Here is a 20,818-nt window from a genome sequence, read left to right as displayed (position 1 = left end):
TTTGTCGCACCTTTGTGACAAGTTATATCAGTTTATAACGTACATTTATCGACCTTGTTAAACCCTAGTTTGCCAAACGCAAGAAGAATCCGACTGTGGAAGGAAACCAGACCACCTAGGGTGAGCTCACGCGGAGGCAACCCCATGTTTGTTAACGTCCGATCAGGGAATCGAACTCCTAAAGGCAAGCAAGTCATCGCTGGACTACCCAACCACCCATTAGGGGTTAAAGGTCACAATCAGATACTCTCTGAAAATGTTAATATTTATATATGGTTACACAATGAAGTTAGTGGTCCATTGGATTTATGATCTGAATTTTTTTCTAAAAAAAGTTAAACCTTAATTACGGATTTAATGGAGAATAGTATTCCAACTATGTCTTGACATTGTAAATTTCACGATAATTGTTGACCAGCCTGGTCAACAGACAACCTTGTCCAATAGATTATTTCACGTATCCGTTGTTGTATAACTTGTTCTCATTTAAGAAATTTAGGATAATTTAGCAATAATTTACTTTATTTGTAACGATATGTATGCAGCTGCGTATTTTCGTAAAGCCAACTATTTACGTACGCGCCTGCGCACTTGAGCACGACTCCATCATTTAACGAACAGCTCTTATACGGATGCTTGAGAATAAAAGGTCTGATGGATGTTTTATCTAATGGAATCCTACTTAGAAATGACGCCTTTATTCTTCATGAAAATACTGCTTCAGGTGGAAAATTATCGGAAACTCCTACACCGGAACCGGAAGGCTAGATGACGTCACTAGTTGATTTCAAATGAGATAGAATATAAGAACCATGCCGAAAGGCCTTTCATCCCTGTTGTGTGAGCTATCCACAAATTCTCAGCCACAACATCGCATGTTTTGGTTTTGCATGTCAAAATATTTCTGCCCTGCTTGGTGAGAGTCTACAATGTATCAATACCAGTAAGCCAGCGTGCAGTTATCTGTGTTTGACATCAGAAGACAAGGCTTTGTTTGGTTTACTGAGCTTGTAGTGTCTACTTTCTACTCGTATTTGTTGATGCATGGTATGATAAAATTTGACCAGTGCTCGAGGAATCCCTTCTTCAGTACATATCTACATATTATACACAATACTTGGTCAAGTGTATAGCAATCGAAAATATAGAACGTAGACTTAAAGTTTCATTTGACGTTACGTCGTCATTTTTATCAATTTAAAAAGTAACAATTGACAACTTCAAATAAACGTTATTTACATTCCCTTGCATTCTGCCCATTATCAGCAAAACGCCTACCAAAACATCATATTCAAATGGATATGGACGTAGTTGGGTCTTAATTGTTTTGGCGCTCTTCTCCTCGTCTGGTTTTATCTATATGGCCATCATTAGAATCAAACATTTACATGACGTTGCGATTCTCAACATTTAGATTCTTACGATGTGCGGTTGTCCCAGTGCTGTCGTTGCAATATCGATATAAAGAAAAGGCATACTATTTGAAATATGAATATCTATAAATTGTATTATAACATTGAACAAATTTGAGATGTTTTTCCATCTTAATGTGAACGGCAATTTAACGACAATACCAATTACGAACAGGAGTTATATTGAATGACAAAGACGGGTCCAGTAATTTCTACTCTGCCAAAACAGTAAGTAGATGGAAATTGATTAAAATGGGTACCTCGAATATTTTCAATTTTAAAGCATATATTTCCAGCGTTGATTTGTTATTATATGCAACAAACTAAATGCGTTTTGAAATTACAACATAGCATATGTCGTGCGCATCGCAATTTATTTCTTTTAAACTATAAACAATGAAGACATAAGTTAATCGCTATTAATGGATCTCAACTATGTAACCGTATCATTGATTGGTTAAAAAACGTCATCTGACAAAGAATCCATTCTGAACCTACGTCATATCCCGCCGCAGTTGTCGCACTTCCATTCTTCCATTTGTTTACATGATTGGCAGACGAGTATCAAGAAATCGACAATAGGCCAGGCTACTGGTTGACTAGTTGTACTCACATATATCAGTGCGTACACTGTAGACTCTTCACAATAAAGCGTCATAACCATTGTAATACAATGTGATTTTAACAGGAAATAGGTTTTTCCTGTATCGCATGTTAAGTGAAAACGAGGTTTGAAAATGTCTAGCAATCTCTCGAGATCTGATTGGACAAAAATTGGCATACCTTTACGACACCGATATGGTTTTGTGGACGAAATGTGTTTTATCTATTAAAACCATAATTTGGAATGTTATTTTATTAAATCCGTCAGATGCCTGAAATGATGACTCTATTAATCAGTCATAAATTGGTGTTGATTTTATTCCGTTTCATCTGGTCGGATCTTGTTTGAATATTGCGTGTCGAAAAGAAGCATTCCATGTTAGAAATATTTACTGCACATTCTAATTGTGAATCAGAGAAGATGGATTTAGAAGTGTTGGTGGTATTTATAGCCAAATACTCTTTTAGAATCTATAGGAAATACACTACCAACATGTGCTAACGTTAAAAAAATAATTAAAAAATGTATCAACGTTGTAAATTAAGATATGCAACAAACACCTCATTCCAGAATGAATGCACGTGATGCTTGTATTTCAACACCCACGTGATGGGGGTCCGTGCTAATGACGGAATTAAACGGACTCGGCCGAAATTTCCCGAATATATCGTCTTTAAATGTGGGCATTTTTTAATACAATGGTTCTGGCCATTGTACCATGACAAGATTGAACTGTCTTTGGTTCTATAACATTAATGTTCTCTTCCGTGTTCTTTTTTTTTATAATCACTCAGTTTTGAAAACAACGTCATTCGTTTTCGTTGATATTTGTAAACAAATTCTTCACCAGCTCCCCATCCTTCGATTAATTCCCTCTCTTGGGCCCCTTGCGTTAAAAATGATAACGATCGGGAATGTCGACAGCGTGCATCATAGATGTAGCACCGGAGGTGTTTCTACGATACAACAGAAAATTGATAAATTCCCTCTCTTCTACACAACATTAATGCTCTCTCATCTATATGTATAATGCATGCACATTGAATTCAGGTAGCAACAAATTGCCCGTTTTATGTATTATATTGAAAGGAACCATTATCCATTAGGCTTAATAGAAGATTCTTGCAAATCTGTCTTTGGATTAACGATGAGTGAAAAAACTAATGTTCTGAAATTGTTTTTGATATATTTCGGCTATGAAATAAACCATCTTGTAATACAGATGAAATTTACCTTTAGAAATTAAATAAATCGTGTCAGATTTCATCAGCTATTTAACATACACATATATATATATCGCATTATATTCCAATAGTGATTAAAAGGCTAAATGAGATCTTTGTCGTATTGACCTATTCTTAAATATTTTTTATTTCTTAATTTCCTATTACGACATAACGACAACTGCATTGTTAGCATACACTGTAGACACCGATCCATTCTACGCCTATATGCAGGCACAGGAGTAATCGATGGCGCCATATAATGATCCTTCTACCCTTTTTCAAAACCGAAGCAAATCTGCTCTGATACAGAAACAATGTTCAAACACTTGTTCTTTGTAAACAAGATGGGAAAGTATCCATTTATAACAAAACCATATCAATTACGTAAGAAACGCTGTATAAAGTGGTTACATAATATGTACTAAACGATGTGTACTTAACTTATTTGCGTTAATATCATACAAAACAAAAAATAAACATAATTTGATGCTAACTGCGTTGCAGAGAATCAAGAGGGCGTTAAAAACGCGGAGTGCCGAAGTCGGAGTTTTGAACCTTTATTGTGTGTTATCGGTTCTTGTATTGCACTGTAACGACTGGTGAGCCTTTTATCAGCCTGTTGTGACCGGAAAGGGTAGCTTGTTACCGTGTCCAACTTTTCGGTATGATTACACTATAATAGCGTCCGTCCTTTATCTCCCCATTTTTGGTAATTGTCTTCATAACACATTCGCTATTGATAAATATTTTTCGACAAAGCACGGTGGAAACGTAGCTTACAATGACTAAATAGGGCAGCAGGATTGGTGGACAGAACCCGACTTTTTTCCTCACATTAAAGCTCACCCAAAGGCGATGCAGTGTGAAGTAAGACAATAAAAATGTTCTAGGTTTAATCGTGCGTCCTACAACTACAGAATGGGTTTCACGTCAAACACTCTACAGAATTTCTGACTGACAGAACTGTAACGGAACAGTGAGTTTGTTTGGAGCAGCTCTATGATATTTCAGATACAAAGGGTCTATAAAGTGAGTGTTGGAACAGAATCACAGTGCGCTTTTTTTTTTAGTAATATTTGGCTTGTTATTTCCAGTTAACCTGAACATTACAAATCCGAAATTGTTACGTCTTCCATTCGTGAGATTGACGTCTGGAGAAAAGAACGTAATATTTTCAGACGAATTTATGACGTAACAAACAATACCTGCTCACAGGACTGAATATAACCTACCGAAACTGTGATTGACTGAAGATTACAATGGCTTCCATTATGATGTCATAACCTCGTGACGTCATATGCATTATCATGTCAATCAAGAGAGATAGTGGGAAAATTATCGCCCAATTGTGTACCAGTCTACTTAAATGTTATTTTCACTTTTGTTTAAGAAGGATTTTTTTCAAAAGTATCGAAGTTATATGATAAACAAAATCTTACATTCGTTCAGCCTCGTTTCGTAATCTCAGATGAATAGAAACGGACATCAGATTATAAAATTGTTTATTGTGAATGTAGTATGAAAGAAATTCATGAAAATACCGCATATGCAAGTTAATAAATGACATCGACCCTATGTGAGATCATGAAATAATGTCTATGATCTGTTCAGCTTCGTGTTATTGAAAACCTCTGCCTTACAGCATATCAATCTGTCTGTACTGACTTTAAAAATCGGATAATCGCATTATTCCATAATCCGTAAATCTTCTTTGCTGTAATCCTTGAGCACCTTCCTAATTGGTCCCAGATTTCTTTCCTTGAGAACTAATACTTAAACAACACAAATATCATCCCATAACTTAACCAGACCCAACTTAACCAACGAAAACGCCTCGGACATTTTCACCGCTGGATGTTGGCTAGCCTTAACTGTTATTACAATTTGTTTTTTAAAAACACCACACACGTGTATACTTTCTGTTTTCCTTAAATTGATACAAACAGGTGCATATATGAGATTTACTAAAAATAAATGATTTTCCAGGGGATACTTTATGAAGGCCCAATCGACCTTCTATGTCGTATTTTATAATCATATACCCTTACTTCCCTAAACTATCAAGTGGTGTGGAATATTCCTGCACGGTTAATTTCTTACTGGAAGCGATAAGAATTCTGCCGTGCGATTGTTGGGTGCGTTCGCTTGTGTCTGCCTTGGAGGCCCTCTCGATACAATCCCCGACGTGTTATTATAAACAGTTCGGTCCCCAGAAATAAACTTTGATAAACTGTTGACCAGTTCGTGTTAGTTTCGAACTCGCCGCTGGAGGAAGTTTTATCCACAGACAGCCGTTGGGTGCGAGTGAATGTGTTTGTAGGTGAGGCCGTAATACTGTCATTGGACTAAAGGTTTTAACCCGAGAAATTACGGCAAAATTTCAAAATGTCTGCTGACGGATGTATGCCAGATTTAGATGGTAAGTAAAACATATATATATATATATAGTATGCTATAGTTATAGCTGATTTTAAATAAAACATTCGCGTAAAATTTCAATAACGACCGCATAACACAATAATGCCGTTTAGTTACACTAGGAAACGTATAAATGATTGAACTAATTGTTTCATTTCTGACTCCTAATTCGATGTTCGAACGCGACGCTCAATATACGTGTGTAATTTTAGCACGACAAACGGCGGATACGCACTATACCGGAAGGGTAGGCGTCTGTGACAGGGACATGTGCATACCTGTGACAGCTCGTGTATTATTACGCTGTTGTATTCCTGCGTGGGGAATACGCACCACTTCGGCGAAAGCAATTGCATTCCTCGTCGAGTCTAAAAATTGATTTGTTTGAAGTTTTCTTTGTTATGAAACTGAATTTAAATGAAATTTCAAATATATCCCGGGTTCGACACGAAGAAAAAACTGTACGTGTACGTAGTATTGTATCAATGTAAACGTAACGCGCAAGAATGTAATCGACATTTTAATGAAATCGATTAATTAATTTAATTAATTTCTTAATTTGTTAAATTTTAATTTTAATCAAATTAGCTTTTTTTAAAAATAAAATACTATCCATATCGTCCTTGTTGCAATGTATTAACTGTGATACAAAGCACATTAACGATGCATGTAATTGTGGTTAAATACCCCATCGGCGCCCCACGCACGAAGCACGGTCAGGCCATCGCCTGCCTTCCTATATCAGATGCTGGCATCTATCAAATTCTTCAGTTTCTGGTTTCGAATTTCATGCCTTTTTCGATCAGGCCTCGATAAATAAGGGAAGGGGTCTTTAGCACCAAATAAGACATACAAGATAAGATACCGTTTTTTCGTGAATGAAAATATTTCATTTATGTTATTCAGTTATGTCAAAATTAAATGTTATTTAGAACTTGACTGTTGTATTTTATATTACGCAACTAAGATTAATTTGAATTCCTAGTAACTCGACTTTTGTGGAATGTATGCTGAACCTAACATACATGTAGCATGATTTTGAACATAGACTGAGAGCCTAATTAGATATAAGTAAAAAGGCAAATTAGACAAGACAGCTTCCTGTCTCGCTATTGATAGATCGTTATCACGCGGATGATATGATATATGAAGTTCACAGTACTATTTATAGAAATGCTTGTTAATATTGTTTGTATGACGTCATGAGTAATGACATGTGTTGAATAATTGCGTCTTTACATTCATAGGTAGGTACTGCATTATAGATATATAAGTCGTTATAAGGAAAATTATCTCGACTTCGTTTCGGTTAATATATCTTTCATATGGTTATGATGAAATAATGTATCCACCTCATTAAGTGTTTACAAGTTATGGATAATATGATAAAAACAATAAGGTATGCATTACCTTGAAATTTTGGCGAGTTTTCTCGCGGTTACTGCGCATGCGTATTTCGTGATTATTTGCGTCTGCGCGGGTATTAGATACCGCCGTATGAATGTCATAAATTTGCTATTTTTAGCGTTAGTCAATATCGATGTTTATCAACCTTAACACAATAATGATACCAGTTTCGCAACTGTCAGTGGTCACGTGACAGTTAATATTTCAGTTTTCTACTCTACCGTATAAGGTAATAATTTTGGTTTCATAGAATTTGTGACAGCACAACGTTTCTTAGTGAATGCCGTGTCTTTTCTTTTCCCGATTTTAAAGTCGCTCCCTGTTTATAACTTCTCGTCACCGCTAATCAACCGGAACTTTAATCCAGTTATTAATATGTCGTGGGATGTTTTTGGCATTTTAGACTCTCGGAAACAATTATTTTCAATCCATATGACATTAAAGGACATTTACACACAAAATCCGACATGGAAGTCAATATTTATTTATCAATCTCGAGGTAACTGACCCCGGTATCCGGTACATTTGATCACTTCTCAGTTAAAAGTACACGATCGGCGGTCACACAGGTATAACTTCAGACCATGTTAACTTCCTTCTATATAGATATAACTGCTGTGTAAATGTACTTGCTGGGAAGAAACAAACCAGCAAAACCGTTAAAGTGAAATGTTTTTAATTAATATAATTGGAAAAATGAATGTACAAAATATGTGTTGAATTATGAGCCTTGCTTGACTATATGTTTGCTTGCGAATCGCCTAAATCAACTGTAGGCAATGGCGAAACGGAATACTAATAGTAATCGCCTCGCCCGCCGTTTGCATGTGTCTGGAGGAATGATTGGGATTCGACAGAAAAAGTGTGTCTGAGAGCAGATAAACGAATGTCATGATTGATGTAATTATAAGTTTAAAGTATGGCTAACTCGATGTATTCATTTAAATCTACAAGGACTGTATAACATTGGCCAGAAAAAAGGGATAGGTATGTTATGTTTGTAAAATAGGTAACCAAGGTTTTCTATCGGAGAGGTACCACTTTACTCATTGAAAGAAATAAACAACTGTCTTGCTGAAGAGATTTCTAGCTGATTCCGGAGTCAGCCATGTATTCAGTGATGTTTAAGCAGTTTTTTTTACTGTGGATGAGCGGAACAGCGGACGCTTTCTAGGGTCAGTTTTTTTATATTCGTATTTGATTTGCGGTCTTCTTGTTTTAATGTTTTCTCTTTCTTATTTCGTTAATGTGGATTCCGACCGTCGATATCTGCACGAGAGCTGTACTTATGTGCATGTTGATTGCACATTTCATAGATTGAGATGGGTTGTTGCGGAAAATGGAGGGGGCGATATAATAAGATAGACATTATGAAGGTAGATAGTTTCCAGAAAGTACCCGAGATGACGAAACACTTACAATGTCTATTTATAGCAAGAGTCACTATTCAGATACGTATGCAAATTAGTTGGTCAGGTGATCAATTAAATGTTTACTTCCAGTATTAGCTTTCGTCCTAGTTTAATTTTGACAACACCGTAAACAAAATTCAATTTTCTTTAATTAGACTGACCTAGAAACCGCTCGCTATGCCATAAGTCTTTGTATGCTTCATTACATTCTGAACGGACGAGGGAATCCTGTTGATAGACTGATGAAGTTTTCTTATTTCGCTGCACGGTAAATTAGTGTCAGGAGGAATGGTGTATCTGTTAAATTAATTCCCAACTGAGTAGGGCCAGCGAAGCTCTTTGATGTTTTCAAGTGAAGGAACCCTGTAATGGTTTACTTTCCATTTAAAACACTTCAAATCCTAGTTCAAATAACACGATTCCAGATTTACACGAATGTTATTTTGTTTTACTATCCTAGTACTGCTGTTCAGTTTGAGTTGTAAATCTTTACGGATATTGGGGGCTACATTATCTAGAATATAACTACCAGTTACTGTAATATAGTGATGCCTGTAACTACCTGTTACTGTAATTTAGTGATGGCTGTAACTACCCGTTACTGTAACATAGTGATGGCTGTAACTACCCGTTACTGTAACATAGTGATGGCTGTAACTACCCGTTACTGTAATATAGTGATGGCTGTAACTACCTGTTACAGTAATATAGTGATGGCTGTAACTACCCGTTACTGTAATATAGTGATGGCTGTAACTACCCGTTACTGTAATATAGTGATGGCTGTAACTACCCGTTACTGTAATTTAGTGATGGTTGTAACTACCCGTTACTGTAATATAGTGATGACTGTAACTAACCGTTACTGTAATATAGTGATGACTGTAACTACCTGTTACTGTAATACAGTGATGGCTGTAACTACCTGTTACTATAATACAGTGATGGCTGTAACTACCCGTTACTGTAATACAGTGATGGCTGTAACTACCCGTTACTGTAATACAGTGATGGCTGTAACTACCCGTTACTGTAATATAGTGATGACTGTAACTACCCGTTACTGTAATTTAGTGATGGCTGTAACTATCCGTTACTGTAACATAGTGATGGCTGTAACTACCCGTTACTGTAACATAGTGATGGCTGTAACTACCCGTTACTGTAACATAGTGATGGCTGTAACTACCCGTTACTGTAACATAGTGATGGCTGTAAGTACCCGTACTGTAACATAGTGATGGCTGTAACTACCCGTTACTGTAATACAGTGATGGCTGTAACTACCCGTTACTGTAATACAGTGATGGCTGTAACTACCCGTTACTGTAATATAGTGATGGCTGTAACTACCCGTTACTGTAATATAGTGATGACTGTAACTACCCGTTACTGTAATTTAGTGATGGCTGTAACTATCCGTTACTGTAACATAGTGATGGCTGTAACTACCCGTTACTGTAACATAGTGATGGCTGTAACTACCCGTTACAGTAATATAGTGATGGCTGTAACTACCCGTTACTGTAATATAGTGATGGCTGTAACTACCCGTTACTGTAATATAGTGATGGTTGTAACTACCCGTTACTGTAATATAGTGATGACTGTAACTAACCGTTACTGTAATATAGTGATGGCTGTAACTACCTGTTACTGTAATACAGTGATGGCTGTAACTACCTGTTACTGTAATACAGTGATGGCTGTAACTACCCGTTACTGTAACATAGTGATGACTGTAACTATCCGTTATTGTAACATAGTGATGGCTGTAACTACCCGTTACTGTAACATAGTGATGGCTGTAACTACCCGTTACTGTAATTTAGTGATGGCTGTAACTATCCGTTATTGTAACATAGTGATGGCTGTAACTACCCGTTACTGTAACATAGTGATTGCTGTAACTACCCGTTACTGTAATATAGTGATGGCTGTAACTACCCGTTACTGTAATTTAGTGATGACTGTAACTACCCGTTACTGTAATATAGTGATGGCTGTAACTACCCGTTACAGTAATATAGTGATGTCTGTAACTACCCGTTACTGTAATATAGTGATGGCTGTAACTACCCGTTACTGTAACATAGTGATGTCTGTAACTACCCGTTACTGTAATATAGTGATGACTGTAACTACCCGTTACTGTAACATAGTGATGGCTGTAACTACCCGTTACTGTAATTTAGTGATGGCTGTAACTATCCGTTATTGTAACATAGTGATGGCTGTAACTACCCGTTACTGTAACATAGTGATTGCTGTAACTACCCGTTACTGTAATATAGTGATGGCTGTAACTACCCGTTACTGTAATATAGTGATGGCTGTAACTACCCGTTACTGTAATATAGTGATGTCTGTAACTACCCGTTACTGTAATATAGTGATGGCTGTAACTACCCGTTACTGTAACATAGTGATGTCTGTAACTACCCGTTACTGTAATATAGTGATGACTGTAACTACCCGTTACTGTAACATAGTGATGGCTGTAACTACCCGTTACTGTAATTTAGTGATGGCTGTAACTATCCGTTACTGTAACATAGTGATGGCTGTAACTACCCGTTACTGTAACATAGTGATTGCTGTAACTAACCGTTACTGTAACATAGTGATGGCTGTATCTACCCGTTACTGTAATAAAGTGATGGCTGTAACTACCCGTTACTGTAACATAGTGATGGCTGTAACTACCCGTTACTGTAATTTAGTGATGACTGTAACTACCTGTTACTGTAATACAGTGATGGCTGTAACTACCTGTTACTGTAATACAGTGATGGCTGTAACTACCTGTTACTGTAATACAGTGATGGCTGTAACTACCCGTTACTGTAATATAGTGATGGCTGTAACTACCCGTTACTGTAATTTAGTGATGGCTGTAACTATCCGTTACTGTAACATAGTGATGGCTGTAACTACCCGTTACTGTAATATAGTGATGGCTGTAACTACCCGTTATTGTAATTTACTGATGGCTGTAAGTACCCGTACTGTAACATAGTGATGGCTGTAACTACCCGTTACTGTAACATAGTGATGGCTGTAACTATCCGTTACTGTAACATAGTGATGGCTGTAACTACCCGTTACTGTAATATAGTGATGTCTATAACTAACTGTTACTGTAATACAGTGATGGCTGTAACTACCCGTTCCTGCTATAGTGGCGAATATAACTATTCGTGGCTGTAATACAGTGATTGCTGTAACTAACTGTGACAATGATACAGTGATTGTTGTTTTATAGGTATGACTGCAGCAATTGTCTTATCAAAGTTCATTGATAGCACGACTCGCGTTTCCAGCATTCTTGAAATCAACAGGAAGACGTATGTGTTTGTTTACATGAAGCTGAACGCACAAGTGAAATGAAAATAAATAGATAATCTACAAGTGATTTGTATATGTTTATTAGATTATTAACCTCTTGGCGAAGCAAAATGGCTAAAGTTTCAGATCTGTATCGAAAGGTTTTGTTAAACAAGAATTACAAAACATGCAGCAATGTACATCCGCACCGCGTGATCTCTCTAAATATTGACAGTTTACCTCTCCGCCAAAATATCAGCGCCATCTACAATGGCGACTCAGTTTACTCCACCCATATCTCGTACTATTTATTCTTGTGGATGGTAGACCAGAGATTACATAACCAAAGGGAGATAACTATCTTTAATGTGTAATCTCCAACAAGTGCCAGAAGTGACGCCAACTTAGTTTCTTACTTTCTGAAGACAATCTAAATAAAACGTCACTCATACCATCATACTAACACGTCTACGGGAACGTATCTCCAACAGATAAGACAAGTATCATTGTAACAATGCTAGATACTTTGATAATGTGTACTGTTTATCTACAAAACACTCTATTAATGTAGGATGTTTGCGGAAATATTTACAGGTACAATATGGTAATCATTTTGTCCTTATATTATTATTAACATTTACTGTGTTTAAAGTAGCAGTCAGTGTCATTTGAGGAGTGTCACGAGGGACACCAAGAGTAGAAAAAAAACACTGAAAGAAATAGCAGACAGGAAAAAAAGGAAGATATCAAGATCGTAAGTGTTCATTGAAGAAACAGACTTATTTCGGTCTTGGTAGAGGACACTGAAAGATCCTGCAAGGGACCGTTCCGGAAATATGAACATGCAATAGCATACAGTAGACTTTTCGTGTTCAATGTACCTTTAACAAGAGATGTCCTGGAAACCAGGCCGATTGTGAGAGCTGCCCCACTTTTTTAGTCGCGTCTTAAGACATGCAGCAAGACTATTCTTTCTCGTTTTCTGCACGAATCACTCTTAGGATACATATGTGATAGGAAATAATAATTGTTCGTCAATATATCCATGATTTACCTAACAGGAAGGTTTTCGGAAATTCTTCAAAGTCTGGAAATACACCAGCTGTTTATAATTGCCTAAGGACAGGGGGAAGGCTGGATGGGGAGGAGGGAGGATGAGGGAGTTTCGTTTTATTCTTCAACTTCTTAATCTCGTCACGTGATTGTTATTTATTGAATAAAAAACTAAAGAACCTAAATGCTATCACAGCACTTCGAACACGCTGGCCAACACTTGTAAACATAAAACCGTTATAACATTTCAGAACTGAACTGCCCTCAGTTGGCATTCATAGGGGTATGAGTGCCAGTACGATAAGGGTACATTCAATAATGTTCAATTCTTATCTTCATCAATCTCAATTTTCATCTTGTTATTTGTGCAGACAATTCCAATCGTTTACATTACTCAAGATATTCTCACGCCGATGGCAGTTCATGCGCTGATAATACACATCCGACTTGGGTAAGATAACAGTGAAGCAAAATTCCATAGTAAGGTATACTCTGTGGATTCCTATAAGCTGCCACTATGAATAATTTAGTTTAATTTTCCAAAATGTATCGCTCCATCAATAGGTTCTATGCGAATATTTTCATACGGCAAAGATAATGATGACGAATCGCTTTTAAAATCTGCCTGGAGTTGGAACGCGTGTTTGGCATAGATTTGTTTATGAACTGGATCAGGCCACCTGAGGTGGAGTTTTTACGTTAATGCTTAGTAGCCCTCTCTGAACCCGTTCTGTATTCATTTTTGCGGTAGAAACCTGTTGTTTTAGAATATTATGTAATCATTTAAGTGACTGACATGTTTCTAGTAGAGCTTGTGTCCAAAAAAGAGGTCTAAAAATCATCCAAAAATGCATGATGTCATTATAGGTTTGGAGGTGCATTACCTCGCTCAGCCGATATACAAAGGTAATTATTCGGTGGAACCTTTTCTCCGTTTTTTTTGTTTACTTAGAAGCTTTACTAATGACGCCATTTTTATTTCACTAGTCTGAGGAATCGTCAATCCCATGAAACATTGGCGTAAATCATTACTACATTATACAATATCAGAATGTCTTGTGCTATATAATTCTATTTTCGGAAATACCTAGGACTGGAAAAACAGCTTAAGAATGCACACCTTTTTTTTCTCGTCTGGGACGAGAAGTAAAACGAGAGTTGGATATTTGTGTTCTATGCATAATAAGAATTTTACGTAATTGTATGTTATTTATAGTTACGTGTAGCATTTTATTTTCTTACCAAAGATGGCGACGTTTCGGTCATGGTGATGTATTAGAAAAAAGAGAATATACGTTGATATATGCACGGTTATTTTAGTTGTCTTCTTATTAATGTGACTATCTCGTACCATACGAATCCCTTACAAGCCAGAGAGCTAAACAAATTGTTACAAAATATAAAAGGGTTGTGTTGCTCGTAGTTCGAAACTCCCTACCCATGGCGGTGTGTGCTTCTCAGGAAACTGAGAAAGAGACCGGTCTGTTCTGACGCGGTTGTGTCTGTGGGGAAGACACTTTCCCTCCATAGCTCTGGACGGCATGCGATGGGCCTCCGGTATGTTGTTCAGTGAGGAATGGATCTACTACAATGGAGCCCTGCCTCAAAATGACGTTCTCCATTCACGGGACAAACACACCTCAGAAGCGTCGCCACAACGATAGTGTCATGAATGATCGCGCAGCACGCTTGTCGAAAATTAATATGTGAAATGTTTCTAATTAATCAATTTGTAGATTTTTGTCACCTCACGCTAGATCCTTTAAACCTCCCCAATAATTAGGTTACGCACAGTTTACTATCGAAATTTCTAACGTTCCATTGATTGTTGAGTTGTTCTGAATGTATAATTCAGTTATAAACGTTCATGAAATAATCATATCATCTCGTATTTATCACTCTGATTTGAGTAGTGCAGATATCCAGGTAAACCAGTCAAAAGATACCCGATCGGGAATCGAACTGCGGGCGTCTTGTTATCCTATTTATATTCAATACTGTGTGTCTGAAGGAACTCTTAACATATATGTGTAACACTGTTTTATACATTACTAAGAAATATGATGTAGAAATACAATTGGTTGCCTTTGACAAAGTAAATACCGTGAGGTTAACGTTTCGTTTTGTTGGCAACATGCCTCGTTCGTTCCGTTACATATTCGCTATAAATCAAAAAATTCCCCTGAAAAATTCTCTTCGTTTACTTTTGTTTTTCAGTATGATTCGGAAGAATGGATATCAGTTATGTTTTTACAATATCTTCATTTTCAGCGTTCTAGAATACAAGGCATACCTTAAGTTAGTGCGTCATCATATGCGTAAAACGGTCAATTCCTCCGCAACGTCAATCACTTTCCTGCGAGATAATCATAGCCTCGAACCCACGTACAAATTTAATCTCTAGCTGGAATCTAGCCTGTGGTATCTTCTATTTCTGTATCGTATTTAGAAAGACATCGTTAGGAAACACGTCACATCTTCACATATCCTCACGTATAACCACCTTATGACACACCCTTGTAATTTCAAAGCGCAGAAACGTTATGAAAGCCCCAAGATGTTAAGTATCCGCAGTAAACGAACTGATATCCTTGTCCACAGATGTTGTAGCGGCGGTCATCTTGTTGGTCAGTGAATTGGTTGTAGAAGGGATGGTCTTTATTGGTTGTTCGCTTGTTTTGTCTGGGGACTTTCTCGGTCGGTCAGTCGGTCAGTCACTTGCTTGTTTGATCGGTTGCTTGCTTGCTTGCTTGGTCGAGTGGTTAGTCAGTTGTTTGAATGGTCGATCTGTCGGCTGCTTGCTTGTTTAATTGGTTGCTTGGTCGAGTGGTAAGTCAGTTGTTTGCATGGTCGATCTGTCGGCTGCTTGCTTGTTTGATTGGTTGCTTGGTCGAGTGGTTAGTCAGTTGTTTGCATGGTCGATCTGTCGGCTGCTGGCTTGTTTGATTGGTTGCTTGCTTGCTTGATCGAGTGGTTAGTCAGTTGTTTGCATGGTCGATCTGTCGGCTGCTTGCTTGTTTGATTGGTTGCTTGCTTGCTTGATCGAGTGGTTAGTTGTTTGCATGGTCGATCTGTCGGCTGCTTGCTTGTTTGATTGGTTGCTTGCTTGCTTGATCTAGTGGTTAGTCAGTTGTTTGCATGGTCGATCTGTCGGCTGCTTGCTTGTTTGATTGGTTGCTTGCTTGCTTGGTCTGCGGTTGCTTATTTGGTAGGCTTATTGGTCGTTTGCTTGTCAGGTCGGTCGGTTGCTTTCTTGGTCGACTGGTTGGTCGTTTGCTTGTTTGATTGGTTGCTTGCTTGCTCTGTCGGTCGGTCGCTTGCTTGTCAGGTCGGTCGGTCGGTCGGCCGCTTGCTTGGTCGACTGGGTAGATCGTCTTTTTTTGGTCGATCAGTCGGTCGGTTGCTTTCTTGGTCGACTGGTTGGTCGTTTGCTTGTTTGCTTTATTTATTTTTGCTTGGTCGATCTGTCCCAGTTTCCTTGGTTAACTGGTCGACTAGTCGGTCGGATGCTTGCTTGTTTGATTGGTTGCTTGCTTGCTCTGTCGGTCGGTCGGTCGGTCGCTTGCTTGTCAGGTCGGTCGGTCGGCCGCTTGCTTGGTCGACTGGGTAGTTCGTCTTTTTTTGGTCGATCAGTCGGTCGGTTGCTTTCTTGGTCGACTGGTTGGTCGTTTGCTTGTTTGCTTTATTTATTTTTGCTTGGTCGATCTGTCCCAGTTTCCTTGGTTAACTGGTCGACTAGTCGGTCGGATGCTTGCTTGTTTGATTGGTTGCTTGCTTGCTCTGTCGGTCGGTCGGTCGCTTGCTTGTCAGGTCGGTCGGTCGGCCGCTTGCTTGGTCGACTGGGTAGTTCGTCTTTTTTTGGTCGATCAGTCGGTCGGTTGCTTTCTTGGTCGACTGGTTGGTCGTTTGCTTGTTTGATTTATTTTTTTTGCTTGGTCGATCGGTCGTTTCCTTGGTTAACTGGTCGACTAGTCGGTCGGACGCTTGCTTGTTTGATTGGTTGCTTGCTTGCTCGGTCGATCGGTAGCTTGCTTGGTCGACTGGTTGATCAGGCTTTTGCTTGGTTGGTCGGTCAGTCGGTTGGTCGTTCGGTGATTCGATGATCCGATGGCTGGCCTGACGGTTGGTTGTTGACGGTTGTAGTACAGTCGACATGTCATGTTGGCACTATTTTGAAAACGTAATTGTATGGACGGGCTTACCTTAGCATTGTTGTTAGTAGCGCTCTCATTAAAGACAGACATATCACTGAGGAACGACGATAGCTAGGGACTATTAAGATAACTTCTCATTATTTAAGATTGATGTGAAGACTTGAAGGGGAAAACATTGACATATAGAGATACGGCACGTTCGCTGTTTTGTGTGGATACTGACCACACGCGGTATGGCTAAAGGTTAAAGTTCATACTAATAGTGCACATAGTGTCACGTGATGGAAACCGTTTTCAAAAATGTCAGTAATAGATATTTCATCACTTTAACAGTATTTTTTATGTAGTCAGTAATCTTGAATTTGGGTGTATATAACCATATTTCTGTAGAATCTTCTCTATTCCAAATTGTTCTATTTTATTTTCTCCAATGATACGATTGTCGTTGAATTTTTCAGAACTCTTTTTAAATAGTTAAAACTGATAGATATCTTTGTTTACCCGAAGACATGGTTCATTGTCGACAACATTAAACGGAAAGACTTTTCAATATTAAGACTATATATATTTACACAATGATAAACAATTGTAAACCTACCATGAGGGCATTGTTTGTATATTTGTTTCCAATTTTTACGTCCCCACACCAGCTCAGGTAATATAAAGGCAGACAGCAAAAGTCAGAAAATTGAGATCTGTGAAGAAAATATTCCAAACAAGGAACACTCATCGTCTAGTTGGGCAAAGGACTGGGCTACAGGTATAATAGGAGACGAAGTCTTGTGATGTGGTAGGAGGAAAAATCAGTATTGAAAAAGCTTTCAACATACATTCGTTATTCTAAAAAAAAAAAAAGAAAAGAAAAAAAATAGAGAAAAAAGTGATAGGATTGTTTGTTGTATTTACGAAATTTTCATCACGCGGAGAAGTAATTTTTCCATTGGAGGTGATATAATGTAGAAGTCGTACTTTAAAACATCTCGAAATCATTACATAGTACATAGTAGAAAAGTGGAACTCTCGTAATTTGAAGGTAATATTCAGGGCGCTGGAACTCTCTAGCTATACTCGCTGACCCAGGGCTTTGTCAGACTCAACAGCTGTTAAGGCACAGACAGGAGTAAGAATTCATCGGATAATCTTAGACTTAAACACCTGGCCCTTGATGTAAACAAAGTGCCCAGCTGTCTTCTCATCTCTTCTCCAGACATAAGACAGGTGTCTGTGTTGATGATACCCCATTAAAATGTCTTAATGAGGATATTCCATTAAATTGTTTATTAATGAGGCTTTCCCATTAAAATATTTGCTAATGAGAGTATTCCATTTAGAGATGTGTTAATGAGACTATTACTCCAAATATTAAAATGTCTTAATGAGGATATCCCATTAAAATGTTTATTAATAAGGCTGTTCCATTAAAATATGTGTTAATGGGACTATTCCGTTTAATTGTTTCTCAATAGTTTTAAACGATCAAGTTAATTTTCAAATTGTTTTGAACCATTTAATTGCCTGTATCCCTTCATTGAATGGTTTACCAAAATGTTTCATTCCATGACATGACCAAGCACTGGCTCAAACATTTTAAACGAACGTCCATTGAAATATATAGGATGAAGATTAAAATATTTGGTTTTCTAGACATATATTCACTTTGAAAAATAAACTGTGATTTTTGCAATTATTATAAGCGACATTACAAGTATTGTTGGGATATTTTCAGGTTTAAGGAGTCCGTTTCTCCCATATGGTACAATAATGGCTTGTTTACATTTGTTGTGCCATAAATAAACGCATGCGCGTAGTGCTATTAGCATCGTCATAGCTCTGCATATATGAAATGATTGTAATGCTTTAAAACTGTGATGTTAGAAAGGAGACAGTGAGAATTAAGCACAGGAATGATGAGTTCCTAAATGTTTCCCATTTTATCACGTTGCTTCGATCAGCAAGACTTGGTTCGTGTTACTGTGCCGCCATTTAAAGGAACTAGCACATCACTGACAATCATATCATAACGTCTCAGAATCCTGGTACTGTTTACCAACATCCGGGCAATGTTTTTAAAAAGATGTTTTGTAATATGACGAACGTTGTTTAAAAAAAAAAAATTCATTGCGCTTGGGAACGAGAATTTAATTTGTGTATTCCGGAACAGGAATTCGTGGGAACGAGGATTGTGTACTGGGATATTTGAAACAAGGATTGCATAGGGGTATTTGGAACGAAGACTTCGTATTTGCTTCGTGATTTAGAATGAAGATTACATATGTAGTAGGTATGATGACATGCTGCGTTAATTATATAAAAGAATGTTTGGAAATTGGTTTGGAAATTGGAATTCCTTTAAAAGTTATATTGTACTTTGGAAATAGAACATCAGGATTCCGGAAATGTTTTATTACGCCTTTCAGTTTTTTCCTCTTGTTGTTACACTGCATTTATCTAATTACCATGTCAAACCCAATCTGATTTAGACGGACAGGTGTGCAAACACTTTGTGACGTTTTGAAAGATTTTACAGACACGCGTCAAGCAGCAACCGCCAGTTTCCCGTCACACAGTGAGCAGTGTGTGAGGGCTACGCGGAATCTTAAACTACACAAGCATTTGTATACTAATATAGCGTTCGTGTGCCGTGCTTTTAATGTTCTGGAAATCCCTGTAGACTCTGTCTCATCTCAGAAATATTCGAAAAAACATCATACCTTAATTTGAAATTAGATAGTTACCCTGAACGTTCCTCCAGCTTCTATAGGCTTCTGCTAGTATAACCGGAATAGCGTAAAGTGATAATACATTAAACCAACTGGAATCGAATACTACTGGTTTTGAGTTTATTTCTGCTTTTTTTAACAACAGTAGATTTACTTGTTACGTTATCTTGGTTAGATAATCTATGTTTAATTCTGTTACTATTGTTTATGAAATTTGCTTAATTTGGAATTCTTTTGAAAAGGAGATACATACAGAGCAGTAAGGAAATCGACCTGTAAGGTTAAAGGTCACGAATGTTACGAAAGAATGAATGGGATGGCCGGTTGGCGCTGTGGAAGCGTCTTTCACCGAGCTGTTTGCGGTTCGATTTCCGGAACGGACGTGAATAAATATGGTGTCTCCAGACCATTCACGTGGGTTTTCCTGTACATCTATTTCCTCTCACAGTAAGATCCCTTGTGCGCTTTCATTCTACCCTACAAGAATGATTAAAAAAAGCTGTAAGAACTTCGCAATTATTGTAAAATAGATAAAGTTGAATCTTAAAACGATTAATTGATTTTGTCTGTAATTCATCGGACCTGTTTCTGATCGTTATTAGTCAATCACTGTGATATTCAGAAATAGAATGGTTTAAAAACGACGAAAATCAAGTGGTTATACGATGTCCTAGTGTCAAAGTTACGGCTTTATGTGTTAAGAATTGCACGGAAAGAAAGTATAGCGAACAGAGAGTTTTTCTGTAGGACTTGAACCTTGGAAAACAGATTTGTCTTACTAGATAGAATATTGAACTAGACACTAGCTCTAATTTCAATTACCTCTTTTTATTTTATTTTTCTGCTCATATTTCATAGTTATCAATGGTTCATGTTTTGTGATTGTGTTGTAAACGCTGTATAACTTTACCTAAACACATCGCACGGAACCCTGCATTAAGAATAAATCAAAGTGATTATTAAAGAATTAGGAACACCTAAACAAACACACAAATTGGCAGTAGAAAATATATCATTCAAAAATTGACGTGGTCTTGGCGCAACATATGGGAAAAAGGTCTCATTGGTGCCGTTTCTTTTTTTTA

The 20,818-nt window shown here is 37.6% G+C and overlaps 1 protein-coding gene across 1 annotated transcript in view; it reads left to right on the top strand.

The window, feature by feature from the left end:
* Positions 1-5,375: 5,375 nt before the first annotated feature.
* LOC132544420 (myosin, essential light chain, adductor muscle-like) overlaps positions 5,376-20,818 on the top strand; it is a 31,721-nt gene continuing 16,278 nt past the window's right edge. Inside the window, exon 1 of the mRNA XM_060208011.1 lies at positions 5,376-5,661. Within this exon, the coding sequence (XP_060063994.1) occupies positions 5,628-5,661 (34 nt within the window). The 5' untranslated portion in view covers positions 5,376-5,627. The remainder of the gene's footprint in view (positions 5,662-20,818) is intronic.

Source organism: Ylistrum balloti, unplaced genomic scaffold, assembly GCF_031769215.1.
Source record: "Ylistrum balloti isolate Yb309-2 unplaced genomic scaffold, AGI_CSIRO_Ybal_v1 Utg369798, whole genome shotgun sequence".
In the NCBI taxonomy this organism is placed as follows: domain Eukaryota; kingdom Metazoa; phylum Mollusca; class Bivalvia; order Pectinida; family Pectinidae; genus Ylistrum; species Ylistrum balloti.
The sequence above is the reverse complement of the archived record's forward strand: the minus strand, read 5'-3'. Positions and strand labels throughout refer to the sequence as shown.